The sequence below is a fragment of the Tyto alba genome, unplaced genomic scaffold (genome assembly GCF_018691265.1).
Source record: "Tyto alba isolate M040663 unplaced genomic scaffold, T.alba_DEE_v4.0 Super-Scaffold_22, whole genome shotgun sequence".
Taxonomy (NCBI): Eukaryota; Metazoa; Chordata; class Aves; order Strigiformes; family Tytonidae; genus Tyto; species Tyto alba.
Window position 1 is genome coordinate 25,953,386 of NW_024881296.1, and position 15,773 is coordinate 25,969,158.

Sequence of the window (15,773 nt, forward strand, 5' to 3'; positions counted from 1 at the left end):
CCCCAGGGGTGTGGTGTGACATTGTAGCTTTATGACCAGGTCAGAGAGTTTAGTGAAAAGCTCCTACAGAATACTGTGGCTTGGGAAATAATATGTCACCTGGAGTTGGAGGGAAATACGCTAAACTGCAACACATGAGAATTAACAGGAAACAAACTGGATTCCCATCACCTGACAAAGAGAGGAGCTCATCTCACTCTGCTGGCAGCAACCCATTCTGACAGCATTGCAAAAAGATACTGTGACTTTCTGCACTGTGCTCAGTGATGGGATCCAATACTCACCCTGTCAACAGAATAAAATCATCGGATTTTCAAGACATTTGTTAAAAGAAGACAGCCCCTCTAATATTCAGTCTTTCCTTGTAAATATGTATATGTGTGTCTGCTTGTAGGTATGGAAATGCTAGGTATTGGTAAAGGAAATAGAAGCAGGCTAAGAAGTGTGAACAGCTATTAATGCCTGTAACCATTTATGTTGGCCATTTCCAAACTGACCTGCCAGAGCTAGAGAAGGATAATCCCGTATGTGCTCAGCCAGGCTTGGAAGGCATCCAGTGGACATGCACACACTGTCACTGTCTATGTAAAAATTAGGCATGCGAGACATACGTTGGATGGTACTGCTGATTCTGAAGCATGTAGCAGTTTCTATCATGTTAGCCACCTCTGTCCGACAAGGACAGACTTTTGCTCTATTCCCTTTCGAAACTGTGGCAGGTACAACAGGAAGCCAGTGTCTTTCTCAATTGGAGATCTGTGTGTGACTAGGTTTGTTCTTCGATGAGTTTTACTCCTTTTTTTTGGTTGCTTTTACTCTGTTTCCCTTAGCCCAGGTTCACATCAGATTCAATAGTGATCAATGTCATGGTTTAGGAAACAGCCAAGAGGACAGTGTAACTGAGAAATGGGTTGACAAATCAAAGATGGAATAAAAAAGGGGGAAAGCAGCTGTACAGAGGTGAGGTTAGCGATAGGAAGGACTGACAGGGTAGGTGAACTATGTCTTGTGGCTTGGCAACTGCAGTTTATTCTGTAATTTTTTCCCCATTCAGCAGTGTAACGTGCTGTCACTGTGCTTTCTTATGACAGTTTCTCTTTTATGAGACTCAAGTGTCTTGCTTTCTGAATAGGAAAATTCCCAGCATAGATTAGTCTCTGAATAATGTCTCTTAAGTTTGAGTCTGATGATTATGGGTCACCCTTCTTGTCTCGATGTTGATTTATATTGAATGGGACAAAGCATCTGAGCGCAGTGAGATGGAGCCCCTGGGTAGCACAGAAACTGAATCTTTAATTGCCCCCCTAAACCAGTTCCCCAGGATGGGATCAAGAGGTTGCTTAATGCCTTGAGAGCTAGGATTTCCCAGCAGTGAAGTTCTGCCACTTTAGTGCATTGGCATTTAGCAGCGCAGTCCTTGGGCTGCCACACCAAGACTGTGGTAGCAGTACAGCTCTGGGGCAATTGATAGGTGTTTAGTCAATTTGCAGAGCAGAGATGAGCATTTCCATTCATTTAATTTCCTATGGGAGTCCCCAAGAGTTGTGTGGCCAAATCCCACACACAATTATGAAAATGTCATCCTGCTCTTCTGTCATCATTATTTCTCTGGTCAGCAGTAAATGGTACTTAATCATCAGATGGAAAACAAATTTTAAAAGTTAAGAATGAAAAAAAGAGAAACCCAAAAGCCCAGGGCATATTTAATACTGAGTGGAGATGGAACTATTCATTCTTCCAAGGCAGGAGCTAATGGAAAGGCACTGAAAATGTCAATATTGCGAGATTGGTTTTTATTAGCTGTTACAAAATCCCTCATTCTTCTCAATCCCATTACGAGTGGGTGAGTCTCCCTGTGACAGAATCATCACTTGCACTCACAGCCACTGACTGTGTTTTTGTTATTATTTGTTGTTTACACTACAGATAGGCCAGAGTGGTGCTCCATTGTCTTAATGACTATAAAAATTTGGGTCTCCATTGCACAGAGGCACTTGAGCTTCCATGGAAATACCCGTCCCCGTGCATCAAGGATTGGGTAAAGCTCACAGGGAGCAAGTGCCTTCTCTGGGGCATCCAGAGCAGGATCTTTCAACAGGCAGAAATACATATATGCAGTCAGATTTTTCCCATACTGCCGAGCAGTGGTGGCGAGCAGGGAGTGCTCGGATGTGTATTTCTCTGCAACAAAGTCTTGACACCCAGTGTGGACTGCCAATACCATCACAGTTTGCACCGTTTGCCAAAAGAGAGGGTAAAATTTCTCCTGGGGAATGAAACTCTATCTACCCCAAATTCTCTCCACAGTTTCAGTTGAATATAAAACTCTTTGCTTCCTGACCTAAATTGCTGCATTGTGTTGCTGAAGACTCTTAAATAGCTGCTGCCTTTCACCTCAGAGGCATGAGCCCTGTAGGGCTGAGCTAAGCAAAACCTCCTCTGTTGTTTGGATAAGTAATTAGTGGAGTTTTCCAAATGTTTTGGGATCCATCTGGATGAAAGGTGCTTCGTGAATGGGAGGTTGTGTTAGACAGGAAAGCAGATAGGTGGTTTGGCAGCCAGACAAGAATTTTGCTAGTAGCAGCACTGACATTTCTTTTGTTTTGTTTTGTTTTGTTTTGTTTTTTTCTGGTTACAGAGAAGGGGGTTGTCTCAGGGGCCTTACTTCAATGTGTATGGAGAAAAAGGAGGTATGGAGCACCGTGGGTCTAGCCCGTTCCCCGAAGGTCCGAGCGACTATGTCTTCAGTCATCTTCCACTACACTCCCAGCAACAGATCCGAGCACCCATCCCCATGATGCCTATCGGGGGGATCCAGATGGTCCATTCAGTACCGGCGGCCCTTTCAGGTTTACATTCTCCGTCCACTCTGGCCCTGCAGAAGGAGGGCTCTGAGGAGCAGCAAAGAGGAACTGCGGAAATCCTTACGAAAGAAACGTATAGTATTTCTAAGCACCACGAGAAACGTACCTCTCCGCACAGCTTGCACCCCACCGCTCCCCCCAGCGCGCCCTCCTCTCCGTTGCTGTTGCTGACACAGAGCACGTCGGAGGACAGTGTCGTAGCTACCGAGAGGGAGCAGGAGGAGAACATACAGACTTGTACAAAAGCCATAGCCTCTCTGCGAATCGCCACAGAAGAAGCCGTTCTGCACGGGGCGGAGCAGCTGCAGAGGCCTTCTGAGCCTCACCAGAAACCCTTAGAAAGTGCACATTTTAGCATTAAACACTTTAGTGGATCTGAGCCGGGCCAGACCTGTGCCTCAGCCACCCATCCTGACTTGCACGGTGGTGAACAGGACAGTTTTGGTACATCACAGACTGCGTTAGGCCATCCCACCTTTTACAGCAAGAGCTTTGTGGACGTCCGGCAGTTGGGCTTTCACAGCAGGAGCGACCCCCCATCAAGCACACAGGAAAGAAAAGATCCGTCATCTGAGAAGAGCAAGCCACATTGATCTGAGATGCATGGAGACTTTCACCCATACATTTACCCCACTTTTTTTTTTTTTTTCTAGAGATAGAAGTATTCAACTTTACAGCATGCCTGTTCTAAGTTACAGTAGTTTGCTATTATATATACTTTTGTTATATCAAAAGAATTAGATAAAAATAACAAGTCAACATGAGCCTGACCAAAACTAAATTTGAAATTCTTATTGGGTCTGGTACTTTTAAATTGTACAGATGTTTGTGCCTTTTCTTTACTTTGCTTATATTCTTATAAGCATTTTTTTAGCAGTAATTTGTACATATTTTAGAATTTGTGTATCTGCTTTGTAATAAATGTAATTTCTTTCCTTTTTTGGACACTTGGATCTAAATGATGTAAAGCAAAACAGCATCAATATATGTGAGGTTGCACTAAAACATATTTTTATATGATTAAAACTGAACAGCTTTTATGTACAGCTCTGATTCTGTAATACTAATATTTATTTACTTTGTTTCATAAATTGTAAATTTTTTTCTTAATGTTGTGGATTGCTTTTCTATGTGAAGCATGGGATTTACTGTTGCGTAATTAGAACAAAATGTATATTGTAAAACAAGATATTTAAACTAGAGTATCTTATCTTATTCTGCACTTATGCATTAGTTAAAAAAAAAAAAAAAAAAAGATAAAGGATGTATCAGTCAGTTCTTAACTCTTGTAATTTTTTTTTGTCTCTTGTTTGCCGGATTGACTATAACTTAAGTGCTGATTGTGATTTTAAACTGATAGTACCGTAAAGCATTAAAGTAAAACAATGTGCTATTGTGAGTTTTTTCAAAGCTTTATAAAACAGTTATAAATATATTAAAAGTATTTGGTCTTACGTGAACACGTTGATCTATATACTCCTTTAAAAAGCTAGAGGAAAGCATTCCGCCCCACGGAACCGTGCGGGCGCGTCCCCGGGGCCGCCTGTGCGGCGCACGGGGACCGGCGAGGCGTGTGCGGGGCCGCCCGGGCGCGGGGCCGGGGCGCCGGGGGCAGAGCCGGGCGGCGGCGGGGCGAGGCCCCTACGGCCGCCCGGGGCTGGGCGAGCAGCCGGCCCCGCCGAGCCCCGTCGGTCCCCTGCTCGCCAGGGCTGACCCTGGGGCGCAGGTGTCGGGCAGAGGTTGCCCCGGCGTGTCAGAGCGGGGCGTGGAGCGGGAGGAAAAGGTGTTTCCGTGCCCTTGCACAGCACGGCCGGTCGCTCCCTGCTGCGGTGCCCGGGTCAGCTTCAGGGGCGGCTCCAGTCCCGTCCCGTCCCGTCCCGTCCCGTCCCGCGGGCGGAGGAGCGTGGTCCTGCCGGCGAGGCAGCGAGCACCGCCACCCCGGCCTCTTCAAGGAGCGGGATTCACGGGCACGAAGGGCGCAGTCTTCCAGAGCAGGGGCTCCATCTGGGTGAGGTTTGCTCCAGAAGAAAGTCAGGAGGAGCCCGGGCTTGTGTTTGAACACGTGTGGTGGGTTACCACTACCACCAGCAGCATGCGCGCGGGCACACACACACATGCTCAAACACACGCACGCACACACACAGATGAAAGAAACCAACGACCTGGATTATACTTTGTGCTATTTAGTGGATTATAAATATGTGAAAGCAAGTTTGTATATTGACTTACAATACATTTAAGGAGTGTTCTTTAAAAAGAAATAAATATACAGTTACATGCTTGAGGTGTCTAGTTTTCATGTGTTCTTTAATTTTCCAAGTTGACTGGCATCCCAGGATAGCTCCAGAACCTTGTATTCCCAAGAACTACTTTCCCCTTAAGAATGTGAAGGGCAGTGAAAAATGTGGATCATCTTTTGGCTTCCTCAGATATTATCAAACTAAAGCAGTTTATTTCTCCAATAATACCATGTGAGGGCAGAACCACAGCTGGATACAGTGTCGTAATTCTAGCATGACGGCATGTGACGAGCGTCATGCCATAACGGACGGTGACCGCATCTAACCATTAAAGGTTAGTTTCTCACAGCCATTGCAGTGCTCCTACCTTTATTGCAGAACATTATGGTAACCTTGCCAAGATAAGCGCGTGCCAGAAAACTGGCTCATCTCAGACTGGAGAGAAGAGAAACAGTATATGTAGTTGGAGGCGAGCAGCTTGTTGGATCATGCTTCCATAAAAAACAAGCAGAAGTCAATTATACATTTTAAATAAACAAGCCTTATCTGATAAAAACCTCTCTCTCCTCCTCCTTGGCTGCATGGCTGTGTTGAGAACAAATGCTCTGCACAATGATCAGCTAATCAGGTAATCACAGATATTTTATTAAAAGGCAACCCCCCATGGTAAATGCTCTATTAGCACTGCCTTTATAAGCAACCCCCTTACTGTGGGAGTTACTGCTGGCTTGTTTGATTATTTTAATTAATTTGCAGCTGCAATTTACCATCCAGATTTTCAGCCTTGGGGCATTTCTTTTTTTTTATTAATCAGTGAGCAAGTATCACTGAAATCACATGTGATATTTTTGGGTTCCAATGGAGCAACCCTAAAGAGGTTTCAGGTACTTATAATCTTAATTGTATTTTTTAAATGAGTTAATGTTTATCCTGTGCTTTGAAAAAACCATATCCTCATACAAGGCCTAGGTATCGATGCCGACCACTTTCCATGCTTTGGAAGTGGTGTGGAGGAGGAAGACAAACACGTCCCACAAAATTTTCCCAGGCATGAGCAATTTTTGGAACCGACATAGCGGGTGCACCAACCAGGATGGGGAGGGGAGGTGGAGGGAGCAGAGAACTTCGTGAGCGCTCTGCCTGCTCCCCCCGGTGCCACCCGCTCCGAGCCGGTGGTGTGGGGGCCTGTGTGTGCTGACAGCCCCTCTGAGGTTGATGGGGAGGGGGTTCCTCCTAAATGCTTGCTGTGGTACATGCACATAGACCTGATGGGACCAAGAAGAGGAACTCTGAGGTCTCTGGTGTAAAAGTTCTGTGTTTTTAAAAGGGATGAAGAGATTTAACAGGGCCCTCTAGAACACTGCAGAGCCGAATGAGGATTTTTATATGCAGCGTGCTATAGAATTTCTAAGTCAGGAATATAATTACCTATTATATTGTTCAAGGAGGTTATAATTTTCTATGAAGATCCATATGTCTCTGCTGTAAAGCACAAGGGAAATACAGATGCTCTGGCAAGCTCTCTTTATTCCCTTCTTGCGGAATACTGTCACCAGAGTCACTTCAGGATTTATTTGCGTCAGCAAAACAGAGAGCATATTGGTCTCATATAACTGCCTGCACAATCCGCTTATGAAGCTTTAGATTCTGACTCAGGGTAGTAACTCCATCGCATGTTAAATACCTTTATGTGGACTTCCCTGCTGCAGGACATATTGCCAGCAGTGGAGAAGAATTAGCACCAATAAAGGACATCATTAGCTATAACAGACCCAAATGGAGTCAAGCAACCTAAGTACAAAAATTTTGATCCAAAAATGCTGCAGTCAGATCCTGTTTAACCCTGGCAGAACTTAGATTTAAAAGATGCCTTCTTGTTTGAGGCTGTTGTCCTGGTTGGGGCTGGCCTAGAGCTCCCGTTGGTCTGGCAGCGGGAGGAGCTGCAGCACCCTGAGACCCCAGGGGCTCCCCAGGGCCCAGTGCCCTCACCTGTGTGCGGGGGCGGGGGGAGCACAGCTGGAGGGCTGGGCCCCGATTGGTCGATATCCCCTGTCATGTGACATTGCGCTCACTATATAAAGGCAGGAGAGGGCTGGGAGGGGCCCTCACTTGTGAGACTGTTGCTGTGGTGCATTTGTGTTGGGGATCGCCGGCCCGGAACAGGCGGGTGGTGAGCAGCTGTATGGTACGCTACCTGTTGATAGTGCTATCGCCGTATTATTCTGTTACTAAACTGTTTTTATCTCAACCTGTGAGTCTCCTTTTGCCCCTCCTATTCCCTCCCCGTTCCCAAGTGGAGGGAGCGTGGGTGAGGGACTGTGGGGCGTTTAGTTGCCCACCAGGCTCAAACCACCGCAGCTGTTTCTTGGTTTTGGGCATGAGCTGAACTTCTCTCCTCAGAACTGCTTCGTGCCTCTTCCCCTCCCAAACTGTCCTGGATACCAGAAACTACGCGTTTCTCAGACTAGATCCTCCAAGGGCCCTGCCCTACTGAGTGGGTCTTTGAAAATATCTGATACATGATGACATGTGCCTCCCTATTGAATTATACTTCTGGCAAGTGCTGTCACCTCTTACAGATTAGCCTAATGACTTGAACCCCCTTCCTGGATGTCTAAAAATACCCTAAAATCTGTGCTCAAACTAGCTAGATCAACATCTCCAGTCTCCTAGGAGAGTGCCCTAAGTACCCCATGAGGAGTAGAAGAGTCTTTTCTTTCATGCTGAAGTTCTGCTACTGCGAAGCAAAAAATATGAGATTCATTAGATCATTGAGACTGTAGTCTATTATTCCCAAGAAGAAAAGCTGGTTGGATGTGCCCTGCTCAGTAGGGAGAGAGCCATCAGGAAGGCCAGTGAGTAGAGTAGTGTGACAGAGACTTTGAAAGGCAAGGACTGAGCTCAAGCAGCTCCTTGCCTGCAGCCTTCTAGACAGCTCAGAGAGCCTGGTTTCAAACATACTTCCTACTTAGCATCCAGCTCTTTTCTGGGGTGGCTGACTTTCTCATATTCAGTGGAGGGGGGTCAGGTGACAGACTTAAAAGTTTGGGGCTTCAGGGTGAGGATCAATACCCAGAAGTTAGGTGTTGCAATGCCTGAATCTTTTATTTGGTTTTGCCCTAAATAGCTCAGGGAGAACAAGCGTTATTGAGTTATTCCATTGCACAGTGGAACAAGTCAATGGGAGTTATCCTTTTAAGTCATTTAGTTACCCCTGAAAATCCTGATCAATATTCTCTAAAGAATGTCTTTAAAGTAAATCCAGGATATTCAATGCAAAAGCTGCACGACACATCATACATTTTAGTTTAGCCACAATTTTGGGTTTGGTATGTTTTTTTTTTCAGTTAAATTGACCGCATGAAAAAAATCAACAGTCTATGTACTAATTGAGTTTATTACTGTGACGATGTCCCTGTGCCCTTTTCTCATACACAGATTACATATACTAAACACAGACCCTGAACATATGCTTACTGTAGGCTCAATTTAAGATGAAAGTGCTGGATAGTTTGACTTGTTTTGCAATTATTCTTGGGGGCTTTCCATATGCTACATCTGTCACGTGTGTTTGCGCTATCTTTAATATGCCTGCTTTTAATTGGATTCGGTACCACTGATGGCACCATGAATGTGGGAAACAGCTTTCACTGTGAAGCACTTGGCTTTTGCCCCTACATGATGCCTGCATGAGCTATGATTTGTTGTGTGTACGTAAGTCTTTTCCAAATGATTTTACTTGGTGAGGCAAACTGTGTTTAAGAGTTTCTTTAATTTGTGAGTATAGAGGTGCCCTGTACATACAGTTCATATGGGGAGGGCTTTATTAGGCATGTGATTGAAGGTAAGCAAAAGAGAAATGTCTCTGTCTTTTTATGCAAGATAATCTTGAGCTGAACCACTGATGGCAGAGCTGGATTAAACTCATCCCTGGGAGCAGACCCCTGCAAGGACCATGAACCGCTGGAAGCCCCTTAAAGGATGAAACGGCTGGCTCTCCGTGCTGGCAACAGGCTGCACGTGGTGCCTTGGTGTCCTTCTCCCTACAGCTTTAAGAAACAGGGATGGCCTCCTATTGTGCTGTGCATTGCTGTATGTTGTAAAATCATCTCCTATAGGCAAGCTCCTTGCCCAACCCGCATCAAGCTAGCTCCAGTGGTGCCGGTGCACCTCTGCTGTAGAGCAGCCAGGGGACTCTGGGAGCCTAACGCCTGTGAGGTCTGTTCAAGCATACAAATAGCCTGCAAAATCTTGACTGCTTGCGGGCTGGACTGCAGGCTGCTGGGAGCAGCGGTAGAAGAAAAGAACAGTTTTTTGAAAAACAGTAAAAATTTCTGCTCTAGTGAGTTTCCCTGCTTTTTCTGCATTGTATGAATATTCATTCTGAAGCTGGCATGATGAGGGGAGCTCGATCAGCAGCAGGCTTAATCAAAACCAAAACCAATATTACTACATAAACTGCCTTTTCACATTTTTTCCTGATGAGTGACATGTCTTAACTGACAGGAGTATTGCTAAGCAAAGCAGCCAGGATGAATATGCATGGCGGCGCACAGCCCCATGAACGCCCAGCAAGGTGGAGAAAGCCAGTGGAGGCAGATCCGGCTCCATGCTGGAGAACAGCACTTCCTTTCCCACTCCCCTGCCAAAAAATAAGAGGCTGACACCATGCCATAGAAACTAATGGAGTTTCCACATTCATTTTAACAGCAGGAGATGCAGTCTCCAAAGGCTTGTTTCCATGAGGTGATGAGAAATTTCACTGCTAAAGTTACAGGGATGTCAGAGTACCTGGCATTCTGCCGTCTCAACTTTTCTCATTCCCATCTGCTCCTAGAGAAGTGAAGGTCTTTGCTTGGTTCAGCTGTGCTCTGCCAGGACAGGGGGGGCTGTGGGTGGCAGCTCCAGGCCATGGAAGGAGCTGGTCCCTAAATGTCCTTGATGTTGGTGTAAATGTCGTGAATCCTCTAGGCGTGTATTAGCATTGGCTCTCCAAGCAATGGCATTGTGTAGTCTGCAAGGCAAATGAAGGCTTGGGAGAGGACCTGTGTGCTTATTCTTCTTAAATATATATATACTCATAATCACCAAAAGGTTACTTCAAAAGAGTGACTGTTTGAAAAGCCAGGTTTTCTGAAGAGCTGGACTCTTTGACTGAGACACTTAGATGGAACAGTCAGAGTTTTCAAAGGAGCAAAGCACTTGTTCTCGGCAGAAACTGCTGGATTCTGGGCGCATGTGAAAATCTGGCCCTTAAAAACTTCTTAATGACTAACTCGATGTCTGGCACTTCAGTTTCACTTGTTATTTCTCACTGTCTTTCTTCCCTCTGCAACATCCATATTTAGTCAGAAAGAAAGAAGGAAAAAAATAAATGAATGAAACAACAAGCAACAACAAGCAAACATCCATGGCTGAAATAGCCTATTCCTTTTTACTGCCAGGAAAAATGAAAATGATAAAGCGGAGGCTTTGACCAGTTTTGTGACAAAGTTTTTCCTCTCTGCTTCAGATTTCTTGATGACATTTTAACTCATGGGACTGGCACAGAGAGACATGTTGGACTCATAACTTTCAGAGGTTTTCTTTGGACACATAGTAGAGAAGGGGGCTTTTAACTTAAAAAAAAAAAAAAGGCAAAGGCATGGTGTACTGCAGGGAGCAGTCTTTCTCTGGCAGAAGATGAGCTAAATAGTCTAATAGGTTTTTTCCATCTGTATTTCCTCTGGCCCTACTGTGAGCAGAAGGGATTCAGATCCCGCTGATCTCAGGGCGGGGGGTGAAGGGGCCTGGGTGATACTATAAACTGAGCCTTGCCGCCTGCTCCATCTATTAACACGGGCAGTGGGAAGCAGCCGAGGGAGACGACACCCCTGTGGTGTTGCCCCTGCTCTGCCGGATCCCGTGAAACGTTTTTGCTGGCTCTCTGCAGAGCTGGATCCCTGCCAGGCTGCGAGAGCAAAGGCTCAGCCGCTGTCTAGAGCATTGCCCTGCGCTAACCCGCTGGATTTCCATGCAGAAATCCAAGTGAGAGTTAATGCTGCTTTAAGCAGCCTAAACTTTGGCTGGGCTTGCTCTCTAGCTGCCGCGGCGCAGCCGTGAGCTGCCTCGGCCACTGCCAGGAAAGCCACTGGTGGGGCAGAGCTGGCAGGGGGGCTCAGCCTGGCAGGGCAGGGGGGCTGGCGGGGGGCTCCAGGGTGGCCTTTCCTGAGGGATGCTCTGCTCGAGGTTTCTCTGGTCGGTCAGTGTCCCGTGAGCTCCGGAAAAGTCCTTGGAAATTCTGTATCCTGGAGCTTGCAAAGTTTCCTGGCTCCTGTAGTCTGATTTTCCAGGAAAGGGGACAAGCTAAACCCTCCAACGGTTTGGTTTGCTGTTTTTCTTAAAATTAAAGTATTGAAAATAATGCCGGTGGTGTCAAGTGTTACCCCTCCCTGGGGGAATGCGAGACAGGAGCCAAAAATATGTTGTCACGCTGAGCATTATCTGTGAATTTAATTAAATTAAAAAGGACACTGAAGAAGAAAGCCTCTGACTGTTTTAAACAGGTAGGATAGAGTCTCTTCCTCCCCTCTCAAGTTTGGCCAGTTAGTTTCAGAAACATCAGCAGTGACGATGATTTAGTCATCTGTATTCTGCGGGTTTTAATGGGATGCCAGCTCCTGATTTTATACACAAGTTTCTTGATAGACTGCCTATTTCAGCAGAAATTACTGTTGTCAGCTCGGTGTTCGGGGTGTTAAAATCATCAATGTCACAGTGTTCTAAATAGGTGATGCAAAATGTGACATCCAAAGAGAGGAGCTCAGAGGGTGTAACATTTTCCAAAAATTTGCCATCAGTCAAATGCTACAGGATCTGCAGTGGAATGAAGGCTGGGGTGGGGGGAGGAGAGGAAACCTTTCTGTGTTATAACGAATAAAATGCTACAATGGAGTTTTGAAGGTGCAAATCAGGCTATAACAAAACATGAGTGTGCATGCTTTCAACACCAAAATGACTTACTGGGTGCTAATTAAATCTCACTGCAAATGGGATTTCATTTTTATTTTTTGATGGAAAAAGTGGTTTTATTACATTTACTTGGCTGACAGCCAGGAATACAGCTCAATACGAATCAAGCAAAGTTAAAGGCCTTCTGCAGCAACATATGGCTTGTTTGGGAAGTATGAGTCATAAATGGAACCAGATGCAAAAGAAAAAATGGTTATAAGAAGGTAGCAACTATCTTCAGGCAGATGCCGATACTGTTATTTCTGATGTTTCCACCTCATTGTGAAAAATTTACACGTGCATACTAGTGAACACTTTTTTCCAGCACGGACTGTCTGTTTCAAAGCCCTTCAGTGGCATAGGCTCACTCTCTCTGTTCATATAGCTAGTTCATGCCTTACCCAAACTATCTACTTGCGACTTATGAAAACATGATTCCCAGTGCTGCTTGTTTCCCTCTTGGTTTTAGGGGCTTTCTTACCATATACAGGGTTGGCCTTTAGTTTGTTCTTGAAGTCCTATGTAAATATAGGCTAATAGAAGTATGTCCTTGCCTAGGAATAAACCCTAGGGATGCTTCATAACCCCACCCAGCACGTATCTGAGAGGAAGGCATGCATGCATATGCCTGTACACACACAGGCCAACCCAAGTGCCAAGAAAATGACAACCGAGATGGGGAGGGGAGCCATCAGGGCCCATCTTCTGCCAAGAGCATCGACTGCCTGTAGCGAGGCAATGGGTAAACAGGAGAGGACCAGAGCGGTGAAGTGCAGGGGCTGTGGGCAGACTGGGGGCATTTCGGCACCATTAATAGGGTCCCCGGCTCTTTGCCTGATGACTGCTGGCATTGCTGCATGTCAAGGGCTCTCTGCAACCACATGAAGAGCTACATGCCTGTGCACTCATTACTGTGTTTTGCATCCACAGCATAGATATACTTTTAGCACAGAGGCCCATAAATTTGTAAGAGTTTGACTCTTGAGCCCTAGATACCATTTTCTTTTTGCCAGAGTCTCATGTCTGTATTCCACTCTGTTCTTGTTGTTGTTCTCCTTCAGCCCTTCACTCCCTGTTTGTCACGTGAGATGTAAAGAACTGTCAGAATTTAAGTCAGCCAGATCTCCTTCCTTCCCATGTAAAATCCCCTCTTACTTCAGGTAAGACAGATCCTCTGTGGCTCCTTGCTGGGCAAAGCCTAACTAGCCTTAGTCTGAAAGGAAATAATATCTTACACACTGAAGTCCTGTAGAGGAAAATGGTCACGTACCCTTGAACAGTGATACAATCTACCCAGTGCAAGTAGTGCAGGCCCAAACACCAGTTGATGGGGTAGGCTATAAAACAACCTCCTTCACCCAGTGGTGGACACCAGGTGATGAGCAAACAGTGACCACTGCACTGGAACATGGTGCCCTGTGGCACATGTCTCCCAGCCTCAGCTCTCCCTGCACCCCACTGCCAAGGTTCCTCCAGTGTAGGTCTGCTTGCACAGCCCAAGGCTGTCCTGTGGCTCTGCCTTGCCGTATCTTCTTACAGATGGAGCCCTGCTTAGTGGTGGGCAAGGTCCTTGGAGAACTTGTGAGGCATCTGCTTTGTGCTGTTCCCTCTTCCATCAGGATGTACAAGAGCTTCCCAGAGCCTTGTTCACATCCCCCACCTGGAAGACTCAGTGCTTAAACCACAGCTTGAACCACTGCCCTTTTCTTGGCAGGCTTTTTTTATACTTAGAAAAAGGCTATTGTATCAACTAAGTGGTTATCTGATTCCACAGCATCTCACCTTGTTTGATCTGCAGAGCTTAGTAAATCATCTGCTTCTCTCAGTGGAAATGTATCTGGAGTCAGTGCGTGTGGCTATAGCCAGACCAAAATGTCCAGCAAAGTCATATCAGCTCCAGCCTTTCTCAATGCCTTTTAAGCTACTGCCCAGCTACGAGCTACTCTGACATATGAGCAGCCTGGCTGAGCTGAAGAGGGGGGAACCAGCTCAGCTCATAACTTGGGTGTATGCTTACTCCCTCATTACCTTAGTGAAAAGTCAAACTACAGGCAAACATTACCTCCCAGGGTTTGCATTACAGCACACGTGCAATCCTTTGCACTTTAGGAATTCAGATTGGGTGTCTGAGTTGGAAATGTTGTTTCCTTCTTTTTCGCATGGTTTCTGCTGGTGTCTGGGATCTTAATGATAGAGGAGAGTTGGCTGTCAGTAATTTTGAAAGTGACACCAGGGACTGAAGCTAAGGAAAGAGTTGCTATTAAAGCTGTTGCTCTGTATCCACAGAAATCCTCTGGGAAGGTAGAAGGAAGCTCATGAGACTGCATGACATCTGGGATGAGCAAGAATCTGTCACCTTGGTGGGGAACCTAGTGCTCAGTTGGATGATGAGGCAGGTTGTGTAAGCTGAATGGATAAAAATTCATATCTGCACTAAAACCAACCCTATAACAAACGATGCTACTTAAAAGCAGCTAGATTTTGCAATTCTTGCTCATCCTGATGACATCAGTGGGATTACTTAAGTGAGCGCATGTTTATTAACATGAATAAGGGCTGTGCTATGTAGCATTAAATGCACCCCAGTTGGGCTGGGGGGTTGGGGAGTTCATGTTCATGACTAATGCTTGGTGCTTGCTAAGAAGAGCTGGGAGTGCCAGCAAAGGAGCTTCCAGTTCCTGGGGGGGAAGGCTTTACTTTCTGTGCATTAATTGTACTTGCCTTGCTCGTTGTTAAGGAAAAACTGAGCTCTCCAGCATACCTTCCAAAGACTTCCTACCTCAGGAAGAGCTGTGGGAGGTTTTGTGTGCAAGTGCTCCATAAGAAGAAAAGACCAGGAGGATGGAAAAACTGTGTCTCTATAACAAACTCCCACAGAGAAATTTCAGGGGGGTTGGTCCTACAAAACTGGAGGTATGTGCTTAACTTTACACACCCAGAGAGGCCCCATTGACTAAATATACTTAAAATCATTGTATGGTCTGTGCCTTAACTTGTAAGCTCTTTTAGTCACAGGTTTTGTCTGCCTCTTTGGCCAAGATTTTGTTTCAGACAGTGCATCCTTCCAAGCACAACACTTGTGGCAGTGTAATGGGTAACCCTATTTCTATAGCACAGGAAACCCAGCAGTTGTTTCCATGCTCCCAGCTTAGATAACCCTCTACCATATGCTGGAGGCCAAATTTCCTTGCAGAGCATGCTTTCTGGCCCTGGGGGAGATGTGAGCCTGTCCCTAGTACATGGGGAGGGCTTGAGAGAGCTCCACTCCTGCACAGCCCTCAAGAACACCTCATCTCTGCTGGTGTAGATCCTATAACAGAACTATCATGATTTAATTCAACGGAGGATTTGGCTTTTACTTTTGCATGGTTTTGATGAGCAGCTGGCTGTAAAAATCTTCCTGGAGCTGAGTTTTGCTTTGACTTTTTGAGTTTTCCAGGTGGCTACAAGCAATATTAACAGCTACCAAAACCAGAGCTGTACTTTTGTGGACCAAATATATTTGTCATTAGACTATACATGGCTTCAACAAACCATACACAGTTGTATTTAAAAATCTATTTGTTTCCACATCACTGAATATAACATTGTGGTGATGGTTGTTATTATAACCCTTGGTGCTGCAAACTCACAGTGTCACAGCAAGATTACATTTTTTAAACATTTTCCTATTGTCCCA

General features: G+C 45.6%; 1 protein-coding gene across 4 annotated transcripts in view; it reads left to right on the forward strand.

The window, feature by feature from the left end:
* The window catches only part of HIVEP2 (HIVEP zinc finger 2), a 141,499-nt gene extending 136,353 nt beyond the window's left edge, over positions 1-5,146 (forward strand). For all 4 annotated transcript variants that reach the window (XM_042796249.1, XM_032983171.2, XM_032983172.2 and 1 more), the window contains one exon: positions 2,639-5,146. In XM_042796249.1, coding sequence (XP_042652183.1) covers positions 2,639-3,457 — 819 coding nt within the window. In that variant the 3' untranslated portion in view covers positions 3,458-5,146. The remainder of the gene's footprint in view (positions 1-2,638) is intronic.
* The last annotated feature ends 10,627 nt before the right edge of the window (positions 5,147-15,773 follow it).